General features: G+C 51.0%; 8 protein-coding genes across 8 annotated transcripts; 3 read left to right on the top strand and 5 right to left on the bottom strand.

Annotated features, from left to right (window-relative positions):
- Positions 1-387: 387 nt before the first annotated feature.
- Positions 388-2955, bottom strand: NEUTE1DRAFT_85450 (uncharacterized protein; the record flags this gene model as incomplete). The annotated part of the gene is made up of 3 exons (XM_009854829.1): positions 388-1219; positions 1277-2660; positions 2723-2955. The coding sequence occupies 3 exons, from the start codon at positions 2953-2955 to the stop codon at positions 587-589; spliced, it is 2250 nt and encodes a 749-aa protein (XP_009853131.1).
- Positions 2956-4118: 1163 nt separating this feature from the next.
- NEUTE1DRAFT_147833 (uncharacterized protein) lies at positions 4119-5869 on the bottom strand (the record flags this gene model as incomplete). Its single annotated transcript, XM_009854828.1, has 2 exons — positions 4119-5588; positions 5669-5869. 2 exons carry the CDS (start codon positions 5867-5869, stop codon positions 4182-4184), a joined length of 1608 nt encoding a protein of 535 aa, XP_009853130.1.
- Positions 5870-7685: 1816 nt separating this feature from the next.
- Positions 7686-8652, bottom strand: NEUTE1DRAFT_123731 (uncharacterized protein; the record flags this gene model as incomplete). Its single annotated transcript, XM_009854827.1, has 2 exons — positions 7686-8369; positions 8478-8652. The coding sequence occupies 2 exons, from the start codon at positions 8621-8623 to the stop codon at positions 8111-8113; spliced, it is 405 nt and encodes a 134-aa protein (XP_009853129.1).
- A 2936-nt stretch (positions 8653-11588) lies between these two features.
- On the bottom strand, positions 11589-12143 carry NEUTE1DRAFT_47093 (uncharacterized protein; the record flags this gene model as incomplete). Its single annotated transcript, XM_009854464.1, has 2 exons — positions 11589-11930; positions 11970-12143. The coding sequence occupies 2 exons, from the start codon at positions 12141-12143 to the stop codon at positions 11589-11591; spliced, it is 516 nt and encodes a 171-aa protein (XP_009852766.1).
- A 1547-nt stretch (positions 12144-13690) lies between these two features.
- Positions 13691-14025, top strand: NEUTE1DRAFT_139544 (uncharacterized protein; the record flags this gene model as incomplete). The annotated part of the gene is made up of 2 exons (XM_009854826.1): positions 13691-13809; positions 13878-14025. The coding sequence occupies 2 exons, from the start codon at positions 13691-13693 to the stop codon at positions 14023-14025; spliced, it is 267 nt and encodes an 88-aa protein (XP_009853128.1).
- Positions 14026-17935: 3910 nt separating this feature from the next.
- On the bottom strand, positions 17936-19366 carry NEUTE1DRAFT_47616 (uncharacterized protein; the record flags this gene model as incomplete). The annotated part of the gene is made up of 1 exon (XM_009854493.1): positions 17936-19366. One exon carries the CDS (start codon positions 19364-19366, stop codon positions 17936-17938), a length of 1431 nt encoding a protein of 476 aa, XP_009852795.1.
- Positions 19367-23164: 3798 nt separating this feature from the next.
- NEUTE1DRAFT_46631 (opsin-1) lies at positions 23165-24214 on the top strand (the record flags this gene model as incomplete). Its single annotated transcript, XM_009854435.1, has 3 exons — positions 23165-23255; positions 23329-23941; positions 24004-24214. The coding sequence occupies 3 exons, from the start codon at positions 23165-23167 to the stop codon at positions 24212-24214; spliced, it is 915 nt and encodes a 304-aa protein (XP_009852737.1).
- Positions 24215-26133: 1919 nt separating this feature from the next.
- On the top strand, positions 26134-27685 carry NEUTE1DRAFT_102712 (uncharacterized protein; the record flags this gene model as incomplete). The annotated part of the gene is made up of 4 exons (XM_009854825.1): positions 26134-26168; positions 26290-26330; positions 26645-26777; positions 27550-27685. The coding sequence occupies 4 exons, from the start codon at positions 26134-26136 to the stop codon at positions 27683-27685; spliced, it is 345 nt and encodes a 114-aa protein (XP_009853127.1).
- Positions 27686-27994: the final 309 nt, after the last annotated feature.

Below are 27994 nucleotides of genomic sequence, written 5' to 3'. Positions count from 1 at the left end.
AGAACGCCTATTAGGTAAAGAAAAAACGAAAGAGACCTACCATGGGTCATCCCGGCGACTTATGAACCCTCCAAGGCTTGAAGTGACTGCGGTCAGGCACGGGCCTACACAAAACCTAGTTGTCACTCCCACACACACCGTGGAGTAGATAGTTTTCGTGATAGACTTGATGGCGGCTCGACGATCATGCAAGATAAGAAATACTCAAAACACAATTTGTTGGGATGGTGAAGGTTCTGGTGATTATTGTAGCTTTTGATCTTGTTGACATGACAACTGTAATCCAACAGCAAAGGGATCCGATGACGATAACTAAAGAGCAAAGCCATAGGTAATCGAGGTCATGACACGAATGTTGCAGGTGAGGGAAACCAACCAAGGGGGGCAGCCCCCCAAATTCACGAGACGACGAAGAGCCTAGTGTATCGTATCTATTAATATAGCAGCTCATTGCACAAGACAAGGACAAAAACTGCTCAAACAAGGCGCTAGCATGTCCCATCGCTTTTAGCCCGTTCCCTCATCACCAACCCCAACTACCATGCTATTATAGTGACACCATACTCATCCATCATGACTTCCTCCATCAGAACAACCCAAGTAGATCCTCGCTACCTCCACCACTCTTGGGGGGAGTCTGACTAGCCGGATGCCCCAGCTGCTGACCAGGCGGCGGCGGCGCACTCGTCCCGCTAAGATCCATGCCCGCAAACGAGCTCATCATGTCACCCATCCCGCCTGCAGCAGCCGGTGAAGTTGCAGCAGACGCCGACGGCATGGGCGGTGGTGCATCGAAAAGCCCCATGATATCCGCCATGCCGCCACTGGGTTGCGGTGGCGCACCGGGAAGACCACCGACGTTGGCCGGGCTGCCAAACCGATCTGGTGTGCCGGCACCGCCACCGTGCTCTGCGCTGGCAGGAGCGCCGCCGTCAAAATCGATGTCGAGAAGGTTCTCAACGTTGTTCTGCTGGCCACCTTTGGCAGCAGCAGCGACTGACGCGGCGATGGGGTTCTCGGCGGCGTTTTGGCGTTGTTCTTGGATGGCGGCGCGCTGGATCTCGTCGGCGCCGAAGCGGCCCTTGCCGACGAACGACTCGGGAGGCTTGTGGTAGACGGAGGCGAGAGTGGAAAGCTCGGAAAGAAGTTGTTCGAGGAGGACGGGAGGGAGGGATGTTACTGTTGTCGTAATGGCGGGCTTTTGAGAGAGAATGATGCTCTATAAACGCAAGTTAGTCAATGTTTACATATTCAGGGGGTAGAGATTGTGACAAACCTTGGCAACATCGAGATCGCCAGAGAGGAGACGCCAGTAGATATAAGCACGATCTCTGATGTCGGGGTTGTCGTTGTCTGCCGTGGCTTGCTGGAGGACCTTCTGTACTAGGCCTTGGGTGTTGCTCGGTTTCTTCAGGAACAGCTTGACCACGGCGGTAAGAATCTGCAGCTGGGTTTGCGTGAACTCTTCCAAGAAACCCTCGACGAACCCTTCCAGAATTTCATCGGCGTTGTTAATTTTCTCGGCATACTCTCCAACAATCCAGATCAAGGCACCCCTGGCGTTGGGCTCATCTAACTCGTCGATGTACTTGCAGAGAGTCGGAATGACACCTTCGTATCCGGGATACTTGCGGAGGATGTCCTTGATGACGACAATAACCTCTTGCACAACATAGTTGACCTTGGTGGAGATTAGATCAAGCAACGCGTTGACGCACTTTTCGCTAGCGGCCTCAATCTTGATGGCGACCTGACCGATGGCCTTGACAGCTCTCCGGACGAAATCCATGTCGACTTCAAGGGCATACTCCTTGAGCTCGGAAAGTAGTTGATCAAAGTTCTTGTCGTTTGCTATCCTGACCATAATTTCAAGCTTCTGGAGCTTGACGTACGGGGGGTCGTTGTATTTGCAGAAGAATACCCTCAGCTCCTTGCTGAGAATATCGGGATTGGCTTGCAGCAGAAGGTCAATGTTGCGCAGCGCGACATACTGAACCTCAGGGGCAGAAGCGATGAGCGTTACCAGAGGGGGAGCCATCTTTTTCAGGTAAGCGCCCACTGTCTTGGGGTTGAGAGCCTTCATGTGGGTGAAGACGACTTTGACGGCAGCCAAAACCACGCTGGGGTTGACGTGTTGGAACTGGGGCGCTACTCTTTCGCAAATGTGTTCCGATTCCTTGACGTCATGGGCAGTGTACTCGGCTAGTGTTGTCAAAATGGTGACCCTCCCCCATTCCGTGCACTCGTTCAACGCCATAAGCAGCTTCTTTAGGGTCGCGGGTGTGAGGACAAGCGCCCTGGTCTCGGGGGCAGTTTCGTGGATTTCGGACAGAGCCTGGACGGAGTTGGCCACAACCATGGGATTGGGATCGCCAATCATCTCTTGCAGTGTCTCCAGGAAACCGTTCTCGATGCACATTGTGGGGTTGAGATCGAACAGTTTGGCGACACAGATGGCGGCGGTCTTGCGTACGTAGGGGGACTCGTCTCGTAGCGTCTTTCGTAGCGGCTCCTCCATGTAATCAATCATTTTGTCGACACGAATGCAGCCCATTGTTCGAATCGCCAGCGCTCGAATGAGGGGGTTCGGATCTTCCGAGTCTTGTACGAATGTGTTGACGGCTAGAATGCAGAGATCGGGATGTGATTTGGCGTAGTTCCTGGACTCAGGGGTTAGCGCTCGTTCGTGAAGGGGCCAGAGACGAGGGCAGCTGGTGCTCACATCAAGTAGAGATACACCAGCTTCTTCTGGTCAAGGTCGGAGGTCGCAATGTTTTTGAGGACGTCCGGGAAGAGCGCCGACACATCCTTGCCCAGGGTCATGGCCATGATGGTCTTCTGGATGGCTTCCTTTCGCTCGTAGGCATATTGGGACACAAGGCCGGCTCGCAGCTCGAAGGTTTCGCCCTTGCGCGGCGGCGCAAACGCACCCCTAATGCGGTTGATAGCTGACATTGCGAAGGCGTTGTTGTTCTGCGCGCTCGGGGAGGAAAAGCAGTGGTGGAGGTGCTGACAAGGTCGAGATCGGGCGGTGAAACCTCGAGCTTCGACAAAGGAGATGGCGCCTCAACGTGTGGTCGTGGAATGGCGCATACACGGATGCTTTGGTATGTTGATCGCGGAGGTACCGGTAGTCGTAAAACAAAAGTGCAACCTGGCCGGCTGTAAGGCTGCGTGATGTTGTCGAGGGCGTGCTCCAGCCTTGGATCAGGTCGCCGGGTCGTCGCTGGTGTCGGGATGGATCACGACGATGATGTGGACGGGCAGGCAGATGTCCAGTGATACGCGCTGAATGGCGGCCACTGTGGTTCAACTGTGGTGTCCTCCCAAGTCACTGCAGCGACAGGCCAGAGCGTCTTGGCGTGAGCCTCGTGTTGCCCCACTCACAGGGTCCTTCATTGCTAGGTGCCCCGCCGGAAAGGAGAGCTTCAGCCACAGTGCCGTCTTTGGGGCATTCGATCCCATCTGGAAGCTGTGGCTTGGCACTTGGCGACGAGGACGATGATGATGGTTGTGCTTGGCCGTGACGACGAGGGACCATCCACTTCCAGTACACTGGAGCAGCGACTATTCGGCGACATTGCAGCTTAGACACATCCTCCCCTTATACCAATATTTTAATCATCTTCTCACATCTTCAAAAGTCCAACCTATCACCAGCATCGACGTCTCAAGTGTGAACTGGCAGAGGCGAGACAATGGTAATACTCTTCAAGACTGATCCTCATTGCTGAGATCCCCTAAACATGTTCCTAAAACTGAGAACCTTGAACTACAACAGGCCAACTTTCCCAACTTGCGTCGCCTCTTCATCGAGGCCAGGACGGACAGTGAAGAAAGAGACGTGTCCAGAAAAGCAGTACGTCATATTCCGGTGCTGCTGTTCAACCATAAGACCACCTAACATGATACTCCTAGTTCTACAACGCCGTCCTGTTCCTAAGCTCCGTCGCAGTCTTCAGCTTGATAGCTCAAAGAATGAACGCCACAAAGTAATTCCGAAACTGAGAACCTGTCTCCAATGTGCCATATTCTCCGCCCATTGCGTACCTTGATAAGTAGTCATACAAAACCAAAAGGGTATAAAACATCTCGTTGAATCGTACACGCCCATAATATAACCATGAAAAAGTAGTGGTGGTCCAAGACACTGGGTCTTGCTCCATATCAATCACCGTGACTTAATCAGACTCGCTCTCAGATCCCAGGAAAGCGAAATCCGCCCTGTGCTTGGCTGGACCTCTAACTCTTGCCTTTGGCTCCGCATCTTCTGAGTCGTCCTCGTCCTCGTCATCGTCATTTTCTTCGTCGTCCTCCTCAACTTCATCATCATCATCTCCATCTTCATCACCGCTACCCTCCTTCTCGGCCTTCGTCTTCTTCTTCTTTTCCTTCTTTTCCTTCTTGTCCGTTCCATCCCCACTTTCGTTCTCTTCCTCTTGATCCTCAGAGTCACTCTCAAGCTTCAGACTCTTCACCTTAGCCGCCGCCCTCCTCCTGGGCCTCCCGCCATCACCCAGTCCCCAGCTCTTCTCTCCATCCTTCACGGCATCTAGCTCCGCCTCCAGTTCCCTGCGCATCTTGATTTCCTTGGCCTTGGATTCGGAGAACCGCCCGGTCATGCCGATATCGGTGAGCATGTCCTTAAGATGCCTGATCTTCGCCTTGGTGTCGTCACCATACTTCTTGAGCTCGATTGGCCAGATCTTGCGAATGCCGCACTTGAGTAATTGGCTCTGGAGCTGCTTGATCAGGGCTTCGTCGGGAGAGAGGTCGGCGGATACGGACTTGGCTTTGCGGCCTTTGCTGGTGCTGCTGGCGGCCTCCTTGGATTTTCCGCGCCCCTTGCCGCCACGCTTCGGGGGCTCGTCGAAGACTTCAGACATGGAACTTTCGCCGTCGTCCTTGTCCGCAGGCGGGGCGTTGGTGGGCTTGGTTTCGGAAGAGTCTTTAGCGGCGCCCTTTTTGGGTTTAGCTTTCCGTTTGGGAGGTTCGTCGATGACTTCGGAAAGCTCGCTCTCGTCGTCTGAGGCTGATTTCGTCTCCTTCTCCACCTTTGTCACCTCGTCTTTTGTGTCCTTCTCCTTGGGGGTTTCGACATCCATGGCATCCGATAGCTCACTTGACTCGTCCTTATCCTCCAGTCCAGCCTCGTCGATTTCGCTAAGCAGGGACTCTGCGTCGGATGCTTCGACCTTTTTCTTCGCAGCGGCAGTCTTCTTGGTTGGTTTGTCCTTGGTAGCCTTGGCGGCGGGTTTCGCTCTCTTCTTAGGTCTTTCGGACTCGCTCTCCTTGGCTTCCTCTTCGTCATCGTTGTCGTCGGATGACCCCTTCCTCTTCTTGCCCGTTACCTTTGTCGCTTTGCGCTTCTTGGCCGGCTCCCCTTCGGATTCGTCGTCGTCAAATTCCTCCTCTTCGCTATCATCGGGATCGCTCAACTCTGACTCGGACTCTTGGGAAGGTGTCGCCTCCTTCTTGGCGCGCTTCTTCGCAGGTGCCTTGGCTTTGGCGTTGTTTTTCGACTTCTGGGTGTTTGGTTTCGCTGGAGCGGCCTCGTCTGGTTCTGCCTCGTCGGATTCTATCTTGGCCTACGATGGGTACACCTCTGTCAGTAATTGATTGTGGTCTCTCGGCGCTGTTCAATTGAGCCATCAACATGACTACTTACGAGAGTGTCCATGACAAGCTGCTTGCTCTTTGCTTTCCAGTCGCCATCTTTGAGAAACCCTTCGCCAAGTTTGAGCTTCTTTTCGACAGCTTCGCGCACAGCGTTGACGGTGAGCTCTTGCGGACCGTGGTAGATGCGGCGCACGGCATCTGCGATCTCTGTCTTGATTGTCGCATCAGCGACCATTTTGCGGGGAGGCATGGTGATGCGAGAAGATGCAGGTCAAGTTCAGGTTGTGTTTTCGGTGTCGCAATCAAAATGGCTTTCGAATATCGGTGTTAAGGATCGTCGGAAACGGGATAGGAAGATTGGAAAAGCTCCTCAGTAGTTTGACAAGATAGAATGCGATGAATGACGTTGGTGATCGCGTCCTGGTGAACGTGTCTGCGATCGAACAGACGCGAACAGATGGGGCCGGTGGGTTAGATGTGGACCCAGACCATGGCATTAGACAAGGGTCTTTGATGTTGGACAAAAGCGGCTGGCCCAAGCGTTTTGAAAGAGCTCTACTAAAATTGTAGGCCTAAGATCCGTGTGCAAGCGCTGCTATACTGTGCTCGACGACATCGATGCACTAAGTACAATTGAAGTTGAAGTCATCGCCGTTCCCCTTTTCGGGCTGAGGCATGCCCAAGTTGCGCTACTAGTTGGATACTATAAACCTTACACTTGATTAGTTCTTCCATTGCCTGTACTTACTTACTATCGTTATGCCGCCTTTGTCCCACTCACGAATCGAACGAGCTTTATCGATAATTCATGTGCATGCTGGCGTGTCTCTATGGACCTCTTGGTATTTGCTGGCTGCAGCTTATTGCGCTCCTACGTTCTTATGCTCCTTCAAATTCTCCAGATCTCTCTTAATCTTCCACCTTTGGGGTTACCGTCGAGGGTAGAGGCGTCGAACGCAGCCACCGAGGAATTTGGGATCAGAGGATCGTTCCGACGAGAGGTTTTGGAGGACTGTGGAAGGCTCCCAAGAGCTGAGTGAGCTACATATACATACATCGATAGCTGAAGCCCCATGAGGGTACCGCCGCCTTGAAAGATGGTTGGGGATGGCTGAGCGAAAACACACCACCACAGAGTGTCACCGTCCATTGCAGAATGCATGACAATCTCGTCATTTCTCAAGAAGCAACAGTAAGTTTGGAATCGGCACACCCAAAGAATGCCTTCCCTTCAACAAGGGTACCTCTGCCATTGACTACTTCCTGCTCTATCCCGCAGATGACGACTGGGATGCCCATTCCTGCCAAGTCGTCTTCGGGTCAGTATCTCCCAGTCCCATGACCTCCTCAAGCCCCTGCCCAGGTGCCATACTCCCATATTTCGCATCCCTTCCAGATTCCTCTGGAACAGTTCCGTCGCCATCTACAATCCCTACCTCTCCCAGATTGCCCAAATCCTCACCTTCCCCGGCGTCTCCTTCACAGGATGAGTAACTGAGATTGGCAGCGACTGAAGTCCTCCGACAACAGGATTGGCAAAGTGGTAGGTGAAAGATGAACGTGTTTTCGCTACAAAACCGCTCAAACACTAGCTCTTGGAAGACTCGATGGACATTTACGAGGGACGTGCGTGGAGCCTTGCACAACTAGATGAATTGTGCTGAAAGGGCCTAGCGATGACCTGAGCTCCGACCAGACAGGAACCATTGATGGAACAAAAGGGGGGGGGGGGGGGTGATAGTCTGAAGGGGGTTAGGGCGGATAGTAGTTAATCGAAGCGTACGCACGCCCGTTGCCGTGCGTGAGGTTTGTTCTGGATGAGGGATCCAGAAGTTGCCGTTGGTCGGAGCTGGCGGATGTAGCGGTCGGATGGCCCCGTCCGAGATCGGATCGGGATGAGCATCATCTTTGGGAATGGGAACGAGGTCAATCGGTTCGGACAATGGTGATAGACGTAGACACTTGGCTCTGTAAAGAACGAGGAAGAGCTTGGACGGTAAAACATAGTAACGAGCTTGGGTTGTGAAGAAGCAAAGAGTGACAGTTGAAGCTTGAGGCTTGTATCCCGAGAGGAAACGGAACGACCTGAGTCATATGTTCTATTATTGCGTACATTTTGTCGGCGATGGCGTTGACATTGTGTCCACGGTGGAGGTAATCGTTGGTGCTTGGAGGCTGACGCTCTATTCGGAGGTCCTGAACCAGGGGTCCTTGGAGTTAGATGCTGTTAACACCTGTGTCCATGTTTCAGTGTATCCCGCGCCTTATTCTGGAGGGTATTTCCAAGGATGGAGTGATTTACCGACCATAGCCCGTTCAATGCCGGTAATTTCGCCGGTGTCGGACACATCTGTTTATTTGCTGATTTATCGCCAACGCGCTGATGATCCCTTCAAGAATCCGGATCGGGTCGCCCACCCTGCTAGTTTTCAGAAATCTTTATCTTTTCGGTCTGTCCAGATTGTCCATGGTGGAAGCACCAAATGGGCTGTCATGTTGACACAGTCTGCTCCAAATACTCGAAGTACTTCTCGTTCCATTGTGCCAAGAACACGTCGTCGAACAAGCCCGGCGCCATGTCGGGCGACACCTCACCATGAGAGCAGAAGCTTGGTGGCATGCATTTCTTGTCGTTGACGGCTCGCTCAAATATCTTGATCAGGCATTTGCCACAGATCTTGTGATCGCATCCCGGCCTTGAGAGTAGATTCGCGGCTTCCGGTTTGTCTTGACAAATGTAACATTTTGGCCTGTGTGAGGGCGAGATATGAGGAGTCAGCAGAACTCCGAGAATGTCTCAATCCCGCACAGTCCTCCGTGATGGATGGCATGCGGATTTGGATGCAGTGAAACCTTACGTGGGTGGGAAGACCTTGATCCAGAAATTGTCAATCCGGCTGGCCCTAAATTCCGACGAGTTTGGGTCTGCGGGGATGTGCGCCAGAGTGTCGAATGATTGGCGATAAGACGGCGCGGGCTCTCGTTCGTGCTGTGTTGTATTCATGTTCGATATATCTTCTGTTTCCTTGCTGCTACTGGCGTGGTGCAGTGTTTATGGAGGACTGATCAGAGTCCTTGGCACGATTTGGTTTCTCGGGTCCGGTTTTGTAGTGCGATGTGAGCTTGACACATCCGACGACCGGGGCAGCGGTACAGCGATATCGCCGTCATCATCTGAGCCACCTTGTACAGTAGTTACTGATGATGGTTCGCCGGCGTTCTTCGAGCCGAGCCGAGGTGCACCTTGAACATCATCGGCAGTCGCTTATTCGTGGACGGCACCATTTCCCCGCACGCCACATCTACGGCGCCTTCCAGGGCTTGGAATTGGCTTGTCGCATCCCCTCGTGCACTGTAATAACGAGCATCACTGCAAGGAAGTCAGATAGAAATTCGAGCTATTCTTCCACATCCGGATGTGCACATCCCAACTTTTATTGACATTTCTTCATCTCCTCGAAGGACTATGACTGCCGCCAATTGATGGCTAATAAATAGTGCATCTGAACGTCTGAGCATTGACAAACTCGCACTCGCCCGGCTAGCTCAATCGGTAGAGCGTGAGACTCTTAATCTCAAGGTTGTGGGTTCGACCCCCACGTCGGGCTCAATTCCCGGCGGCGAAATGCGATTCATCTTTTTTGAACTTTTGCCCAAGTGTCGAACATGCCAATTGTTGTTTTGTTGCCTTTATTTTCCTATGTTTTGTCCATTGTCACTGACTTATCAGCCCTCCATCCAGTGTTCTCAAATACACCCGATATTTCTTGATTTCTATGTACCGCCCTACCGCTCCACTTTGACAGTTTGACTCTTGTCAATCGGGCTATCCGATTCCAATATTGAGTACGTGTAGAGGTACGCATCAAGCAACCCATATATTCCACAAAGCTTCTACGAAGGCCAAGTCCCTAATATCTGGACCTTCCAAGTTCTTCAATTCTATCGACCGTTATTTGATCAACACTGTATACTCGACGTCGCTTTTCCACCGAACCCTGGCCAGTCTCGACAAAACCGGACAGTCACAGACATTCACAACATCACAACCTTGCTAACCGAACCTACCCAGTCGCACCAAACGTCGGACTGAACCCCAATCTACCTACGTTCCACATCGATGACCGTAAACAGATACCCCTTTATTGGAGGTTGCGGATTACAAATACAACAAGATGTCAAGACATGGTTTGATGTGCTATGGTTATGCTATACCGCTATAGGGAAGCTCCCGCACGAGGTTTCGGAGGCAATATACCGGCGATCCCTGTCAACACACAGCCCTATGGGTATTGCGGGCTTGATATGTTTACCTGCCCGTGGCCCCGTGATGACAACTTTTATTATCCATCTCAAAAATTACAGCACGCACCCTTCGAACAACAGGCTAACGGGAAAAGGGACAAGATGACAGAACAAACGAGACATGCCGAGCTGCTAGATGCATCCAGTCACCGTCCGGTCCGGTCCGCCCCGACATTTGATGGATTGAACCAACCCGGGTTTTGGGACCAGCGCTACCTACATCCATGCGTACCTATGCACGACCCTCGAGAACCTCCTCCCAACTCCCGTTAACAACAAACACCGACGACCCAATTTCCAACGTCCGAATCCATACTCGCACCGATTGAACATCGAAGCGCAACTTTAACAACTACCCACCTCGTCATCCATTTGCCATCGTTACCGTTACGTCTTGATTCCAGACTACAATATCCTCATCATAAGCTCCCGCGATCGGTGTCCGCACCACACAAACACGACCCGATGTGCAGAAGTATTAGGAGGAGGAGGACGACGAGGAGGAATTCACTGATACACAGGGCAACAGTTTCAGTCTGTGGCATTACCGGAGTAGAAGTAGGCCCTGTGGAAGCAATAGAGTACCAGATCTACAGTGCCAGGCTACACACTACATAGCAGCTGCTTGAGACCATGTAGAATGCACAGTCGGGATCTCCCGAACTGGCTGCATGCATGTACAACACCTCATGTATGGTACCTACAGTATTATACGCGATTGGTCAGCTGTTGTTAGCTCAACATTGCCCATTTTGGTATCAGATAATCAACGAATGCAAACACATACCCACTCCTTATTGTTGTTGATGTCGCTGCAAGTTTGTTGGTCAGTGGCAAGCAGGTAATTCAAGTAGGCCATGTTCTCCCTTTCTTTTATTCTTCGCACAAGTCAAAGGCACATCAGAAGCAAAGAACAGTAACCATGATCAGCACAAAAGTATCATTAACTATCTAGACCTGAAATCGCGCCTTACTGCCCATTCGGGACCCCGAAGGGTGATGTTGGGAAACCAAGCGAAACCAACAACCAGAAGCCAGCAGGCAGAGGCTTGGATGAGACGCTCCGCTGGTGCCAAGTCAAGCCAAACTAATTACAACAAACTTGAACTCCTCTATCCCCAAAATACCCAAAGCAAAACCCAAAGCAAAACCCAAACCCAAGAGCAGAAACCAAAAGCAGAAAGCAGCCATTCCTCCTCTATAGTCAAACGCCAGAAAATCCAAAAGCAAAGACCCAAAAGCAGAAACCAACCCGAAAATCCAAAAGCAAAGACCCAAAAGCAGAAACCAAAAGCAAAAAGCAGAACATTCGTCCTCTATGGTCAAACGCCAGAAAATCCAAAAGCAAACAACCCAAAGCAGAAACCAAAGGCAGAAGCAAAACCGAAAACAAAGCAAGAACAGAGCAAGACACGAAGCAAAACTCGAAGCAGAACAAGAACAAAACACGAAGCAAAACTTGAAGCAGAACAAGAACAAAACACGAAGCAAAACTCGAAGCAGACCAAAAACAAGAGCAAAACGCGAAACGAAACTCGAAGCAGACCAAGAGCAAAACAAGAGCAGAAAAAAAGCAAAACAAGACAAAAAAACACACACACCTGAATGATAAGAAGATGGTACCTAAAAGTCAAGTCAGCAAACAGAGATAGAAGAGTGTGAACTTACCGACGATCTAGAGACCCAGGTCGAGTGGCCCGGAATGTGACCGAGCGCACCCTTCCCAGATCCCCAGACTGCCGAGGCTTCCCACCGGCTTTCTCCAGCTCAGCTCGCCTGTTCGCCTCAGAGAGACGGAACGCTTGAAACCGGGCATGGAGGGTGCGACCGGAGTTCAGCAGGCGGCGAGACTGATCGAGAGCTTCCGACATTGCTGCCTTCGGCTCAGCAACCCGACTCACCACCTCCGGACGCTTGTCCGGTATCGGGGGCTTGGTCCCCTCAGCGAAGTGCACCTGCTTGCGCTTCGGGGTTTTGTCTCCCTTTGGGTGCTCCTTCAGAATCGGCTTAGGCTCCGGTCCCATCTAGGTCCCTTCGCCGTCCACCTCCTCGTCCGAGACAGGCACACCAAAGTTCGACGCTGCTGTTAGTATGTGGGCAAGATCAGCAGCAATTGCTGCGATCAAACCTAGAGAGAGAAGGAAGGTTAGTCGAATCAGGAACATCGAAAAACCAGAGAGGGGCGGAAGGGGAGACTTAGCAGCGGAAGAGGAAGTCATGTTGGAGTTGTTGTTGTTGAGTGCAGTTGTGTAGCAAAAAAAAGTCGTGGTTGTCAGCAAGTGCAAAAGACGATTGTTGTTGTAAGAGGAAAGAGAAGAGAAGAGGGAGAAGTGCGAGTGGACGCGACCTAGTATTTAAGGGAGCAGGGCCCAGGCTGCCTGACGTAATCAAGTTTCACATGTCATGGCCTGATTTGTGAGGAAACGTGACCCACAGGAACTTGTGGGCTTACCAAAAGACGCTGTAATACTGTCAGAAGGTCTGTCGTAGAAGCCTGGGGGGCAAGACTTTGGAGGTGTTGAGGGCAGTATTGTCCCAGAACCAAAGTCAGGTTATAGTGAGCGAGGCCCCTAAAGGGCCGGCGGTAACATGACTATGGGGCATCATATTAGAGTGTACCTGAGTACCTGTAACTGCCAGCTACTGGAGAGGGAGTCAATAGTTACAGTGAGATTTTCTAGCTAACTATCAAGTGTAAAATGAGGAGTGTCCGGCGCCCGACGGGTCAGGCTACAGCAGTTCTTTCCCCTGTGAATTGTGCAATAAAACACCCGACACGTAGCATTTCAGGCGGCCCTAACAGCAGCGCAGGCCTCGCAGGTAGTGGCTAGCGAGTGCTTGAAGGGGAGTTGAGGTATCTGTGTCGAGCAACAACAATGGCAAACATCACCACTTTTTCGATATCAGGCATTAAAAGACGTTCAGAAACGGCCTGTTGTCAAATTAAGCTTGCATATTGTATTACATCCCATTGGTCAGCCTTAAATGTGGAGTGGCTGCACCCCTGTCCCGAGAATTCTTGGCTTGTCATCCGGACGCATGCCTCCCCTCGCGGCGATCACCGGCGGCTGCGATGCACTAGCTAGCGCCGGAAGGGCTGCATAACACATGTGCATTCGTCTGAACATCGATAGGGACGGAGTATTGATATACGATATCAGAGAGGACCTGTGAAAAGAGGACGTCAGCGGTGGTGTGTATATGTAGGTGAACCAGTTAAGCTGTACGTACCAGACAGAGGACAAGGTGCAAATGAGATATTTCCGACACCTGCAAAGACCAAGACACCGTAGGACAAGGTAAGGACAAATATGATACATGCAACTCAGGAGCACAATGTATAGGGGGATTCTTGCCGGTTGCGAGCACGGATGTAGGGAGATGTCGTGGTGTAAGGTGCCCCTGGTCTCTTTAACTCCCAGTTCCTCTTCTCTTTCCACGTTTCATCATGAACACACACAGTTGTTTGCAGCCACGCTTTCCAGTTTCCATCTGTCGAAGCCGTCACCAGTTCTTGGCATTCTCATGGCACCAGTGGATACGATCAACATATGGCTACCCTGTATATAAGTCAGCCTTGGTCCTCCTTCTTCCTTCTTTCTCTCCTCCTCTTCAATCAATCAAGATTTTCACCGCCACCATGTCGTTCACCGTGATCACTCCCTTTCATATGGTTCAACACCATCACCAGAAACCATTTTCTGATCCATTTTGCATCATCGAAGCTCTCTTGCACTTGACAATTTGAACTCTCACAACCACCAAAATGCTCTCCACTCTTCTTGTCGTCGGCGACTTTGCCATCGTTTACACAATCGGCATCATGTGCCATCTTTTCGAACTATTTCTGTACCTTGTCACAGGCGAGACAACCCTACCTCAAAGGTAAGCATCAACATCTCCTCCTTCCATCATCATTCTCATCGGCCCGCGCCAACTTTTATTCGCAACAGGGACAGCAGCAGCGGATTTGAAAGCAGCAGCAACAACGGCAGCAACAGCAGGAGCGCCAGCAACATCAACATGGCAGCCAACAGCAAGCGCGGCATCTTCAGCAGCAGTGCCCTCATCCGCACCATCAAGATCAGCCGTGGCGGTTGACCTGCTGCCTGCCATTCATGTTGCCTTCAGAGACGCAGACTTCACTCCGGTGTCGATGTATAAGCTCAAGCATGATACGGTTTTCAACCCCACAGGAGTCAGTTGCGGCTGGTAGGTCCAGCACGCTGATGGTCAGAGGATTCAGGCTTTCACCGGCCCTCAGACGGTAATGCACGAACGAAACATCGACATCGTACAGACCGACCCAGCGGCAAACTCTCGGCAACCCATCCCGTACAACCCTCTCAAGTATCTACGTGAGAGCATGAAGATGCTAAGGTGTTTTTGAAAAGGCCACTTGGAAACAGGCGCAAGAAAGGGTACGTGAGGTTTGCATTAGACGAGGAAAAGGGCTTTGCATTAGACAAGGGAAAGGAGTTTACATTAGACTGAAGGAAAAGTTTGGATGACTCTGGGGATTGGTTAAATGAATACAATGTTGCGTTTCTCTTCTTCATTTGCATGGTCTTGTTGTGCTTTTTGTCTTTGGTCACACATGGTCTAGGATGTCTTCCACTGATTCCGTCATTAACGGCTGTATTGTAGAGAGAGAGGTTTTGCGCGGTTGACATAAGATAACAGCTAGACTCAATTGTTCACTGAGCGCAACGCTATGTTGCGAGCTGACAACGGTTAATGGGATTATGGACATGGACCAGGCACGCGATCTAACAGTCGAAAAATAGGCGGATTATCCGTTAATGGTTCCAACGCGCGCCTTTACCACAGCTAAAGTCTTGATTGCCACGATAATTGTCATCATGGTAAGCCTCTACAATTTACAATCTAGCCCTGGTTTGTTTGCTAGGTAATCTGGTACAATACAGCTAAAACTTTACTGGCTACCTATAGAACAAATTTTGGCTTTTTATCGGGTATTTTGGTTTTAGAGGCCTATCTGCCAGTCTGGAGGGCCTTGGAGAAGATCAAGAGAGGCATTGGAGGATGCCCATCAGAGGTCTCTATAGCGTCACAAACCCTTGCCATTGTCCCATATCGCTCTACACGGACGAGAGTATCTCTTTTGAAAGGCCAATGATCAAGAGCTCCAGAACTTCCCTGTTCGACATGTCATCGAAATGCTAAACTACCTCTACCTAACAGACAAACGGGAAACTCACGATGTTGGCCACCCAGCTCGTCGTCTTCCAATCACTCTGGTCGATCGCGGCGAGCGTCCACTTCGATATCGCGATCCAGGCTGTCGAGACATCAATTGTCAACAGCAGCCATAACGACAGCAACAACAAGAAGAAAAGATGGGGCAGCAGGGAGATATTGGTGAGGCAAGAAAGGAAGATCAGAAGGCAGGAGAGAAGAGAATTTATTGTTGAGCGGGCGTATAGTTTGGGGAACGAGCTAAAGGGAGGAAAAGTCTCGCATGAACAGTGGACTAGAACTAGAACATATTGCGGGAAACGGGCAACTTTGAGAATGCACTAGAGCTGGGGCAGCCGTTCTGGGACAGAGGGGATTGCATACTCATCGTTGGCTAGGGCCTTTTGAATGTGTTGGGAAGGTAGAAGAAACGACAGAAAAAAACACTGGGACCAAGGCCAGGCGTGTTGGGAATCGAACAACGAGAAGGGTGGTGACCACATTTGGAAAGTCTTTGAGAGGCCGTGGCGAAAGATGGAAAAAGACCCGGATTGTATCTTTAGGAGGTGGATATTGAGTAGGACAGTTGCTACGCATGGTCTCAATTGACACATGGATCAGTCTTGTATATAGTCAGGGTCCCACATTCTCTAGAGGACCCGTGTTCTGTCTGCCTCCAAATCAACAAGTTCATCACCATCTCGGTGCTTTGTTCAGTATCATCTTGTGTCTATTCTTCTGTGGTGGTGGTGGCACCGGTGTTTGGATCATCGAGACACGGGACGGGCTGATTGGCAATAATCGGACGCAAAGCAAAATCGGGTGGTGTCGGTTCAAGTTGAGGTTTGTTTGTTTCGCTAGTTTCCTAGCACTGGTGCGTGCATAGAGAGGAATGAAGAGCGATTGTAGGTACTTAAGGCTTTACCTAGATTCTTGGTATCGGCTGGAGCATTGCATCTGTCAGTACGCGTGAATTGAGGAACGGAAGAAGACTTAGTGCTTCCGGCACCGACTCTTGAGTTTTGGTAGGTAATGTAGGAGATGGACCAAGAAAGATGGGGATTATGATGCGTGTCGGTCTTAATGGAGAGATCCAGCTAACTGAAGCTGGAGGGAATCGCCAATATAGTTATAGCCGGCGATACCAAGCATGAAGGGTTGCGAAGGAGGGGATTCGGGAAGTGCCAGAACCCTCTATCAAAGACAGGGGTGCAGGGCAAAGAGGCCTCGCTGCACCAGTAGACTAGCGGTCTAAGGGAAAAACGCCCAGAAATTTCTCGTACAATGTGAATGACTAGTGTGTATCAGCTCTTGGCCTTATCAGCCTCTTTTCACGTTCGTCTGTCCCAAGGGATCCTTGAAGTCGAGAACCGACCATAGCCATTTGGGTGCAGGTTGCTTGTTTCGGACCGGACCCTTTGAAATGTTTCAAAGGCTCAGCATCACAGCCTTTGGTCTACCAAGATACCGGCCCTCCAGGGTGCTCGACATCATAACTCGTCATGTCTGGGTATCCGACAGCTTTGTTGCCCGTGTTTGCCTTCCGTTTCGTGGGTTGGGATTGATTGGTTCGGTTCGTCTTGGGTCTGGCGGTTACGAGGAGACCACTGCGGATGAAAAAGGCTAAGCGCTCTCGCTAATCTTTTTGGTGACCGAGGGCAATCCCACTGGCGACGATCGTGATGCGCGAAGAGGCGCGCTGCGAGATGCCCTCGATGGGCTCGGACGTTTTACCCTCGGGGCTCGTGCATTTCGGACGTATTGTCACCCTCGGTGTATAGATCCTCGGTGTTCTGGCGCGCAATGACTATATCGGGGAGCTTCGCGGGCGTCACGGCGCACTCCGCGGAGCCTCGGTTGACGTACAAGCCCGATGTCTTGCGCAGGGTGACGGATGTATGCACTTGATAGCGACGTTCGTGATTGAAATCTTGAGCTGATGAGCTTGGAAGCGGGTCGGTTGCTCGAGAGAGTCCTGGTCGTGAAACACCAGAAAGATGTGCTCAAAGCTCTTCGATCGTTCACAAGCAATAAGTAAAAAGTCGATAAAAGAAAGCAAGAAAGATTTGGTTGCTCTCACTGACATCCCCACAAACTGGTCCTCGGGTAGTCTCTCGTAGCAGTTAGGGAGCGAATACGTCTGCGTGTGGTGCCATGTTCGTTGTCTGCGGTTCGCGATCGGAGTCAAACAATTAAAGACCAAAAGGCCATTTCTTGTAATCCTTGTTGCATTGTGCGTTGATAACTTTTCTTGGATCCTTATCGATATAGAGGTAGCCCGATGGCAGCCCCCTTGGTTAGCGCCAGCGAAACCAGGACACCACACCTGTGTGGGTACCAGTTCCTGCTGCGATTGACAAGTCCCAGGACCTTCCAACTGAACAAGATTCACCTTATTACACGATCTCCTCCTTGGCATGTAGAGCGGCGAGATATGTGAGTATGGGCCATGGGAAATAATGAAGTAATTCAGCTCACGATTGAGAGCGTTCAACGTACATACACACAGCATACATGTTTATCGGTTCTCAGCTCCTCCCTCCTCTAATAGATAGATAGGTATTCAATACATATACCTGTTACAGACCTTGATGCGTATGACGACCAGAATTCGAACAACTCCTGCCCTTTCTACATTTCTTCCCTGGGCACATGATCCGGAACGCAACAGTGAATCCCATATTAGTCTACTTGTTCAAGACCAAGGAAAAGTAGACAGTGAACACATCAATGACATACTGACATGTTTTTGTGATTGTTTCAGCCAGCTGACAAGTCAGAATGCGAGAGCTGACCAAAGATATCGCTCTTGTCAGTCGTCGAGCGATCCCTCAGACTGATCATCCTCCTCCTGGTTTGACTCAGCATCAGTGTCATCGTCCATATTGTCGTCTTCATCGCTTGTTTCGCCATAATGAATTCCTTCATTAACAAGACGCCAGTTCAGCCAAGCATCACTACCTTCGTTGTCATCACCACCCTCAACGCCGTCACCACCCGCGGGGGGACCCCCTGTTCTGGCCGGATATTCGTGTACACCGTTCTCGCATTCTGCGACACATGTAGTCCGAAGCTCGATGGTATCACGGGGCGGCTGGCGTCTCAAAGCAAGGCCAGAGTCCTCCAAAAGAACCGATCTTCCATGCGGCAGACTTCTCACCGGTCGACGAGGCCTAACTTTGCGAGTCTTCGCGGATCGAAGAGACTGACGCACTCTCTCGTACATCAGGTCAGGATCGGTGTCACCCGGAACCGGCTCATTGCAGATATGGCACCAGTACCCAGAAAAGGGAAGATCTTGAAGCGCTTGATCTGCATCTGGACCAGTAAGCTCCTCCCAGACTAGTTCCCATCCAATTGTGCAGTCTTCGTCAGTGATGAACTCCCCACACAAATAGCTGTATTGGGCCCAGAGTGGCCACAAACGACTGCCGGAAAATAACCGCGAGCCAAAGTCAAGTCTGTCCTCCCAATCAATAGTATCATCAAGGACATCTTCATAGTCGTAGAGAATAGTGACAATAGTCTGCGTGGTGCCGAGACAGTTGTTGAAGAGTTTGTCCAGAGCACACCACGTGCATATTGCTGCGGGTGCATTCTTGTGAATATTGAAGCATTCCTTATCCTTGTCAACCTTGAAGAAGTCGAGATCTCGAACAAATGCATGTTTGACGAAGCTCATATCCTCTGCGAGGGTAAAGGTAGTTGGGTTTCCATATTCCTCCGTGAAGTCTTGAAGACGGAATTTGAACATTGCGCGACATGTGATCGAATCGATGTAAAAGTAGTCCATTGACGGTCGCACGATGATGTTCATGTCGAGGTCCCAGGCGCGGATACTGACATAGCGCTGATTGCGAAGGGCCGCAATACGTGCCTCCTTGCTGACTCTCAGAAGGGGGTTCGAGTTGTACTCTACCAGACGATCGTTTTGGCAGTGTCCCTGGATGAAGATGTACGGACGCAAGCGAATGTTTGTGGGATCAGAATGGTCGTCCGGGTCGTCCATGCCCCAGATCAGTGTCCAAGCAACGGATGGATTGTCTTCGTAATCATTGAGGAATTCTTCCCAAATCATGAGGCGTATCTCGTACGGAAAGTTGGAGAACTGGTGAAACTTCTTCCGCAAGCGCTGATTGAGTCGTTGGGACCTTGCCTTGCGGGAACTGGGCTGCTGCTCTTGGGCGGTGGCCAGTGACCGCGTGGTCATCTTGTGGGTGCGCATCTCGACGGCGCTGTCCATTTCAGGGGATTGAGGCCCCAAAACGGGCAAAGGGATTAGACAGTAGACAGGTTGAAAGGAATGAAGTATGGGAAGAGTTGATTCGAAGTACGAGGGTTAAGGAGCTCGACTTCAATTCAGTGCGACGGAATCGACGAGACGACGAGGGGAGTGGGAGGAAAATTTTTGATCGAAGGGCGGAAAATCAGGCATCCATGACAGACGTAGTCTTTGAAAAGGTCAGAGGGAAGGAGCAAAGGGTCATTTAAGTGTTTCTTGCTTGTCAAAAGCGGTCAACAGATGAGTGTCCCAGTTGCAGTGGTTGAAAACCGGGAAGGCAGGCACGCCTCAAGAGAAGTCAAACACCCCACCCTTCGAGGTCCAGCCCCCAGACGGACTCGTAGTGACAGTGGCCCACTGACGAGTGTACCGTAGAATTCAAGTTCTGGGGGATAGCTTTCCAGGGAAATCAGGCATGGTCTGTAAGCATACTGCAAAATGCCTCATGCCCACCAACATTTCTATGGAAGACGGTGACTCTGAATGTCTCTACCCTCCAGTGCCTTGGAAAGATAGGTCAAAAAGGTGGGGTACAAGATGAATCGAATCTACAGTGCTCCGGGGTGGCAACGCATCTCCCTTATTCTTTTTTGCGGGCATAAAATGTACATATTCAGGCAGTATGCTTACAGATCCTGCCTGCCCTGGTTTCCTTGGAGGTTCAAAAGCTATCCCCCGGAGTTATACGGTACCTCTTGGCAGGAATCTTTGATGCAGTCGGAAATGTTTGCTGCAGATGATGTGAACGCAAGGCTACGGGTTAGTGACAGCCTGCCTACAACCTTTCTTGCCCTGAATCACCTTGTGTAGAGGTACCCAAGCCTCGGGCTCTTATTCTGTATCCACCATTTCCAATTGCGCCTAAATACTGCTCCAAACTCAGATGTCTCTCGGCTACTTATAGGGGCCGTCCCAAACCAACATCAACCCAGTGCTGCGAGGGGCCAGGGCCTATTTTCTCTCCAGCGCGTGTGTTTGCTTTAATCCTTGACTAACCGACACTGCTATAAGGAAATCGGACCTCTTCAGACACGTGGCTAATACTATTTTGGTTGCCCGTTCGAAAGCGACCACGATCCTAACCGTGACGCCGAACCCCGATCGTACCTATAAAAGCACCACCTGCCACCGCAAGACCGACCGCAAGCATGGACAGAAGCGCGACCGTAACCGCAGCCACGGCCACACCCCCCTATCTTCATCACGTCGCTACTCGATACCGCCCACTCCCTGATTCGATAATCGTGAAAGCTACCGATAGCGAGCTGAAGTTCAGGCCCTGTTGCTGTAAATGGCGAACTGAGAACCAAGCCAGTGGTGGGCATACCATGTGGGCGCGTCGCACGTATACAGCGAAGTGTCGTGACGATGGACAGGTTAAGAGGTAACCAAAGTACTCGTCTGGACTTGAAACGTCGTTTTGTACTTAAGGTTTCGCAACTTTCGAACCAACCCAACAGCCACTGTCGGCCCAGGTAGAGCCTAGGATGTTCAAAGGGCGCCATTTCTAGCCCCAATGACTGGGATTATAGATATTGGTGAAGAGATAGACAGATATGCGGGAGAGCATGAGGACAGAGAAGCATCCGAGGAGCTTGTATAGCCATTTTGCAGGACGAAACTTCTATAGCAAGCCACAGAAGCGGTCAGACGCCCTTCAAGCGTTCCAGTCAAGAGCATATTTGTGATCTCATCCCGAATCGCTTCCTTGCTCTTGATCTGGCCTCTGATACAAGAAGTGAAAAGTCGCCCAGGGGAAGGTCCTCAACCGTCATAAATGCCCTCCCTGTTGAGGTCCAGCACCCGAAGCTTAGGACGTGATCGTCCTACTTGAGAAAGTAGAGTGGGACATCTGGTCGGCTCCGTACTCCTTGTTCTGGGTTTTGTTACCCCCCATAGCACTTGGTAGCCCCCTTATGCAGGCCAGTACCTTACATCCACCCGTCGGGCAAAACTTGTCTGTAGATAGCCCAGTCCTCGAATCGCATTCAGTGCAAGGCCACCCAAGGAGACAACAAATCATTCATCATCTACTTCGTGGTAGCATGTATTCTCCCGTTGATGTATCTACTGTGGTACCACCGTACCTAGGTAATCTACAGGTCTAGGATCTCGGATCTTTGGTTGGGACAATTTCTGATGGTTGGTGTGAATGATGATGGCTTTGTTGTGTCCTCCCCGTGGTTCGCGCCGCTATGGGCTTCAGGCCGGGCTCTTACAGCTCTCTGCTGCGGCGCTCGCCCATTGATTCGTGTAGGACCCAGTCTCAGCCAGGCCGGCCCCGGCTTAGATCTTTTGTTGAAAGCATTTCAGATAGAACAATGCGATCCAGACAAGATGATGATTTTTCATTCGGGTAATTCACGCTTGAAAAGGGCCCGGGGGGACGAGGCAGAGTACGCCCACATTCTGGGGTTTGGAGGTGGTTTGGAGGGGTTGGTCACGACTGCCCACCCGATAGCGGCCGGCACCAAAGCGGCGATTGTACAGACCTTATTGGCTAATCAGGCTTATAAGTACCTCCTAAGGTAGACGGGCTAGTAGAAAACATCCATGGTCAGGGGCATAGGGTTCTACACCAGTATCAGTTGTAAGGAACATCTTTTCGTGATGTCTCATTTGCGAGGACCGGCTGAATCTCTAGCATGGACTGGAGCGGTACACCTCTGCCGGCATTAAACTTGTTAGCTTGGTCCCGCCACCCTACAGAATTCAGGGTTTTAGATGTGGTCAAACTAGCCATCTTTTGTACGAGAATTAGAGTTCTTGCCACTTGCTCATCATCGCGCTAATAAGTTTAATGCCGGCAGAGGTGTACACCCATTCGAATGATTACCGATTTCAGCATCATGCTGTTGCTGCTTCCATGAGAACATGGCCTTCCATCAAGCATCACCAGGATGCCTGGTATGGATCGACATGAGCTTGTCATGTGGCTTCAACCCTAACCCCCCATCCTCTCTAGCATCATGTCCAACCATCCGATTCCCAAACTGAGTGCATCAAAACATTCGTCGGTTTGCACTTATCTACGCTAGTCTCACATCTGTCAAGTTCTGTTCTCTCCATTCGCGATTTCTCTCGACTTTTTCCCCATCGATAATTCCACATTTGCCATGGCTACCTCTAGGTACAATGGCAGACAGGACAGGACCGGTTGAAGCCTGCCTCCGCTCATCAAAACATGGGTAGTAAAGCGGGAGCAAAGTCAGAAGGGCATCTGGAATGACGACATGACCACATAGTGTAGATCCCATCTTGTTCCTGCCAGGCAACGAATGGGGAGATCTCTGGACGCGTACGCTCGGGACGGATGCAATGCAGATCATGGTGTGTGCTGTTTAACTCGTTCCCCGCACCGTCACCACCAGGCACAACAGGCAGCTTCCCAGCATCCTTTGCAGTCCGAGTCCAAGAAACACAACGAAACACATTTGATCGACCGTCTTGAAGGCACCACCTCGACCACCTAGCAACCATCTGCACTTCCGCCACATCGGGTCGGACTTCATCTCGGGTGACACACAGAATTTGGATGACGTCGCCGTTACGGATGTCTACCAGCTGACTTGTCTGCATCTCCGCATTGTCCTCCTTCCCGTGCAGCAACAGCAGTGCCATCATGCTGCCCATGGGAAGGAATAAAGTGTGTGCCCTCTGCTGTTGAGCGATCCGGGCGATTCTCTCGCTGTTCTCCCTTTCATCAACATATCACCAACCGGCTTCTTGGGTAGTTGAACTCGGTACTTTCAAAGCAACATGATCCATCCAGAGCAAGTCGCCGACATGCTTCGGCCCACCACATCCACCACATCTAGCCATGTGCCGGGACCAGTCCCGACCGTGATCCGTACGTCTCCCGTTCCCATCTGTCAATTTTCTCCCGTCAGACTGGATTCCCATACTAACAATACATGAACCAGCTACCCCAACAGAGTATCAAACCCTTGGCGAAACAGGCCACCGCACTCTATGGGTGACCTTCGCCCTCATGGTACTCTCGTCGGGTATTTTTGCCCTTCTGTCGTGGAACGTGCCGACCTCGAAGCGTCTGTTCCACGTCATCACAACGCTCATCACAGTCGTTGCCTCGCTCTCGTACTTCGCCATGGCCACGGGCCACGCCACCACCTTCAACTGCAGCACCGCCTGGGACCACCATAAGCACGTGCCCGACACCTCACACCAGGTGTGTCGCCAGGTGTTCTGGGGCCGCTACGTTGACTGGGCCTTGACCACGCCGCTGTTACTGCTGGAGCTGTGCCTGCTGGCCGGCGTTGATGGCGCTCACACGCTGATGGCGATTGTGGCGGACGTGATTATGGTGCTGTGCGGCCTTTTCGCGGCGCTGGGAGAGGGAGGGAATACGGCGCAGAAGTGGGGATGGTACACCATTGGATGTTTCTCGTACCTCTTCGTCATTTGGCATGTGGCGCTTCATGGCAGCAGGACTGTTACAGCCAAGGGACGTGGTGTCTCGAGGCTATTCACCGGTTTGGCTCTGTTTGCGCTGTTGTTGTGGACTGCGTATCCCATGTAAGTGCTTCATTCGTAATCGTGCGCCTCCTGGTTGTTGCTAACAAGACCTCCTTTCATAGTATTTGGGGAATCGCCGGTGGTGCTCGCAGAACGAATGTCGACACCGAGATTTTGATTTACACCGTTCTCGACTTGCTCGCCAAGCCCGTCTTTGGTTTCTGGTTGTTGCTGAGCCATCGGGCTATGCCCGAGACCAATATTGACCTCGCTGGCTACTGGTCTCATGGCCTTGCTACTGAGGGGAGAATCCGCATCGGCGAGGAGGACTAAGCGGCGATCATTGAAGATGAAGGTTGAGTACGTGGTAGACGATGGTGTAGGGTGTCGGAGACGCCTTGAGTCAATGCATGATGGACTTATTGTGGGTATTGGAGCGTTCAGGTTAAGGAACAACTTGAGTCGGCTTTCTAGGCTGGAGAAGGACGTTTTGGTCATGATATTACGGCAATGAACGATTAGGAGAGGTTTTTCTTGGCAGTCATTTTCACTACGGCTAAAAATGTGTATAATTATAACAGCTTATCTTCGAGTAAACCTACGGAAGACACAAATGAAAGAAATTGCATTGGACCACAAATGGTTCTTGTCTTGCAACTGTTTTGATCATTGTGGGCGTTCAACTACTGTTAAGAGTTGCCTTTTTCCTCCCTCTACCGAGGGGCAGCTTGCCAGGTCGATATCAACTTGAGCGAGGCATTAGGACCATCAGCCATCTCTTCATCAAATCATCCAACACTGACATTACAGCCGCATCACAGATCGCATAATCCCATGATGGATGATACCCTACACTACTGCAGATTTAATGACGATCAAAGGCATGTGGACGAACTAATCACCTTCTCTTTGCAGTACAGCCTGTGTTTTTTTCCGCAAGGGCTCAGGCGAGAATTGAATGGTTTTGTGAATTACATGACAATGGTCAGCATTTACTTTTTCCCCAAGTCCTGATCAAAGCCAGAATCAGCATGCGTGAATGTGCAGATATCCCTGTTTGTACATATGATCGCTCAACTAACTTCTACTCGGCCCCGTCACAGCCAGGGACGGGTGAGTTGACGTTGCATCCCGCTATAAAGGTCGCAGTGAGTTATGCGGGCTTTTGTTCCTTTTTTCCGCTGTGTTTTCGAAACCGTTATCTCGACAGGGCAGCGGGCACTTTAGAGGAGAGTGCTTCAACTTCCATTCTCTTCTACAAAACTATGGAATCACTTCGTGGCATGGATGGTCGCTCTGTATATGCTTTGCTTCTGTGTTTTCCCTGCCGTTCCCGCTTCCGCTCCCGTTGCCGTGGCCCTTTTGTTCCCTTACGTACCTTACTAGGTATGTATATCCCCCTTCCCTTGTCATTGAAGGGCATGAAATCGTTGTCAGTCGGTTAGACGCCTCATCAGATCATACATAAAACCGTTTCCATTGACTGCATGTATAGACGGGACGGAGAAGTGTACTTTGAATTAAACATGACATGTTCTTGACCAACAAAAAGAATCCTGTGCCACAGCATATGACAAGGTCAATAACCGATCCCCCTTTGGTGAAGGAGTCGCGGAAATATATATAAACAGGATCAGTAGCTCTAGTGGCGGTGACAGCCCTTTCTCGTTGCCGGCTTAAGCCATGAGGCGGATATAGTAGCAAAAGGGGGGATCTCTACATCACCACCATCTACGGCACGTACACGATACAACATCAGCGAAGGTGGTTCCCCTCGGAAGTAACCAACGCTACATTCCACTTTCTTTCTTCATGAGTGCCCAGTCTGATGCAGGCTAGCGACGGGAGGCTAGGTATGGTTGGTTGCAGTTGCTAGGTAAGGTAATTTGACAGGGCGAGACGGGCACTGACACGTACATTCGGGAGGGTTGCATCATGGGAGGTTCAAGGTTGTATCCGTCGAGTCTTTTTATTATATGTCGTCGGTTTCTTCTTCTGTTTTTGGGTGAAAGTTTGCTATAGATTGCACTTCATAGAGGGATACGGTGTTTCATCTTCTTTTTCACTTGTCGCGAACGATGTGATTGTTACAGAGTCCTGCGTAGAGAAAATGACAAACAACTCGGAACTGAAACACGCGAGAAGGGAGAACCACGTTTCCACGGGATCTAATAGAAGGGATTGCGTACGTGTTCCCGTCGGGTGTTGCTATTTGTTTCTTTTTGACGGAAACGGGACGACGTCTGGAAAAAATGCTGTTGAGACACCAGAACTCTTTCCAAGGAATGTCTTGACATATGAAGAATGGAATGTGAATATTTCCATCAACAGGATGGAAATGACGAAGGCACTGGAAAGCCCTGCGTATGTAACATTGTAACGGATGCGTAACTGCGTATCGACTTTAGCCTGAATACGATTGTTACGCTGAATGCTGATAAATACCGGGGTATGGGGTAGAGCTAGTCCGGATAGGGAAGTGATGAGCACTTTGTATGTACGTGTAAGAGTGTGTTACCGGTAGCAGCTAATTACTGTCTATGCGCAGCGCTCGCTGTCTTCAGAATTTCGGTTACCTCGACGACATCAAATCGTGATGATGGAAGCAGTCCGGGTGGGGTGGATTCTTGAGCACAGAAAGTACAGTGTGATGGAACGGAGAGGCATGAAGCATAAAGCGTGCATAGACCTGTGGTGGTGGCCAGCACAGCGCAACTGTCCGATGCCTCAAATAGCACAGCTCTCGGTTTGCACAACGTCGAGGGCGATGTGCGACACACCGGAACGCGGGCAGCGGCTACTCAGAGCCCCGACCGTTTGCGGCGAAGCTTCAGGGCGCTACGGGCCACGAGCAAGTGTCAAGCGGACCGGACGGTCAGTTTAAGGCACTCGCCCTGTTCGTTCTCTCGCTTCGGGTTCCCGAAACCGTTGGTGAGCCGGGAAGATGGGACTTTGTAATCACTTACCCTTTTTCTCGCACTCAATTTCCTTGCCACCTTTGTTCTTGTTGTTTTCTCGCGTCGGCCGATACGGCCACCGCAGCCGTAGCCATCAATTGGGGTTTTCGATGCTCGATCACCAGCCATCAGGAATATCGACAGTCTGATCAACCTTAACAAAGGCCAACTTCAACTCGATCTGTCCCCTCACCTGACTGCTTGCCGCCACTGTCCCCTTCGCCTAACAAGCTGCCAACGCCACCCGAAACTTGTGGCGTCTGGGGTTAGAAAAGGTTTGCTTCTTATTGGAGTCATCAAGCGGGGTAGACGGCATGCGGAAACTGGCAAATTCTGCGTAGAATCGACAGGTCGAGAATCGGAATGGCATTTCCTGTCTTTCTCGAACGAGGCGCCTCGGCGCTTCACCTGACAGCGCCAAGGTCGATCTTTTTTTTTTTTTCGAGCGAGCCAAATACCGAAAGCGACTCGAAATCTGATGATGGACAATGTCGATATAAGCCCAACCTGGTATGTCGCCGTTCCAGAGTACACTAGATCTCGTTGTACGTTGGGTTGAGTTTTGGATAGCCAAGCCGTCATCACGATGGAAAGACCGGCTAACTGGCTCAACTGGAGCAAGGAGCAATCTTGATGGTCACGGCATCTGTTTCGTCGCCAATTCTAGACACAGTTAGCATCTGCATGCTCCTCAGGTACATAATTGGACAGCACTCACACGACTATGGAGTTGTTAGGAAGCAAAGGGGTTGAAGAAAGCAGAAACTCACCGTTACAAGATGACAAGACCAAAAGCGTTGCCATGGCTAGACAGAGGTTGCCCTTAGCTGGCACTATCCAGAACTGATATCTGCTTCTCCAACCTTTCGGCTTGTGAACGAATCATCCTTCGCAATATGCAAATTCGCTCCCGGATCGCGAATGACAACGCCTCCTTGCTAAAGCGGCACGGTACGGCAGAGTGGCCGATTCTGTTGGTCAGAACCCCCCCCCCCAGAACGGCCCGAAAAGAAGACAGAATAGGGAAAACATCCGGCCGTCGACCTCCAGTCCTCTGCACCGCGTACCCAATAGTGGCACACACGACCACAACATGGAAATAAAAAGGATGCAAAAGGGGGGGGGGGGGGGGGGGAAAGGCCCCCAGCGGGGGGGG

The sequence above is a fragment of the Neurospora tetrasperma genome (genome assembly GCF_000213175.1).
Source record: "Neurospora tetrasperma FGSC 2508 unplaced genomic scaffold NEUTE1scaffold_5, whole genome shotgun sequence".
In the NCBI taxonomy this organism is placed as follows: Eukaryota; Fungi; Ascomycota; class Sordariomycetes; order Sordariales; family Sordariaceae; genus Neurospora; species Neurospora tetrasperma.
Note: the sequence above shows the minus strand (reverse complement) of the source record. Positions and strands in the feature narration are given on the sequence as shown.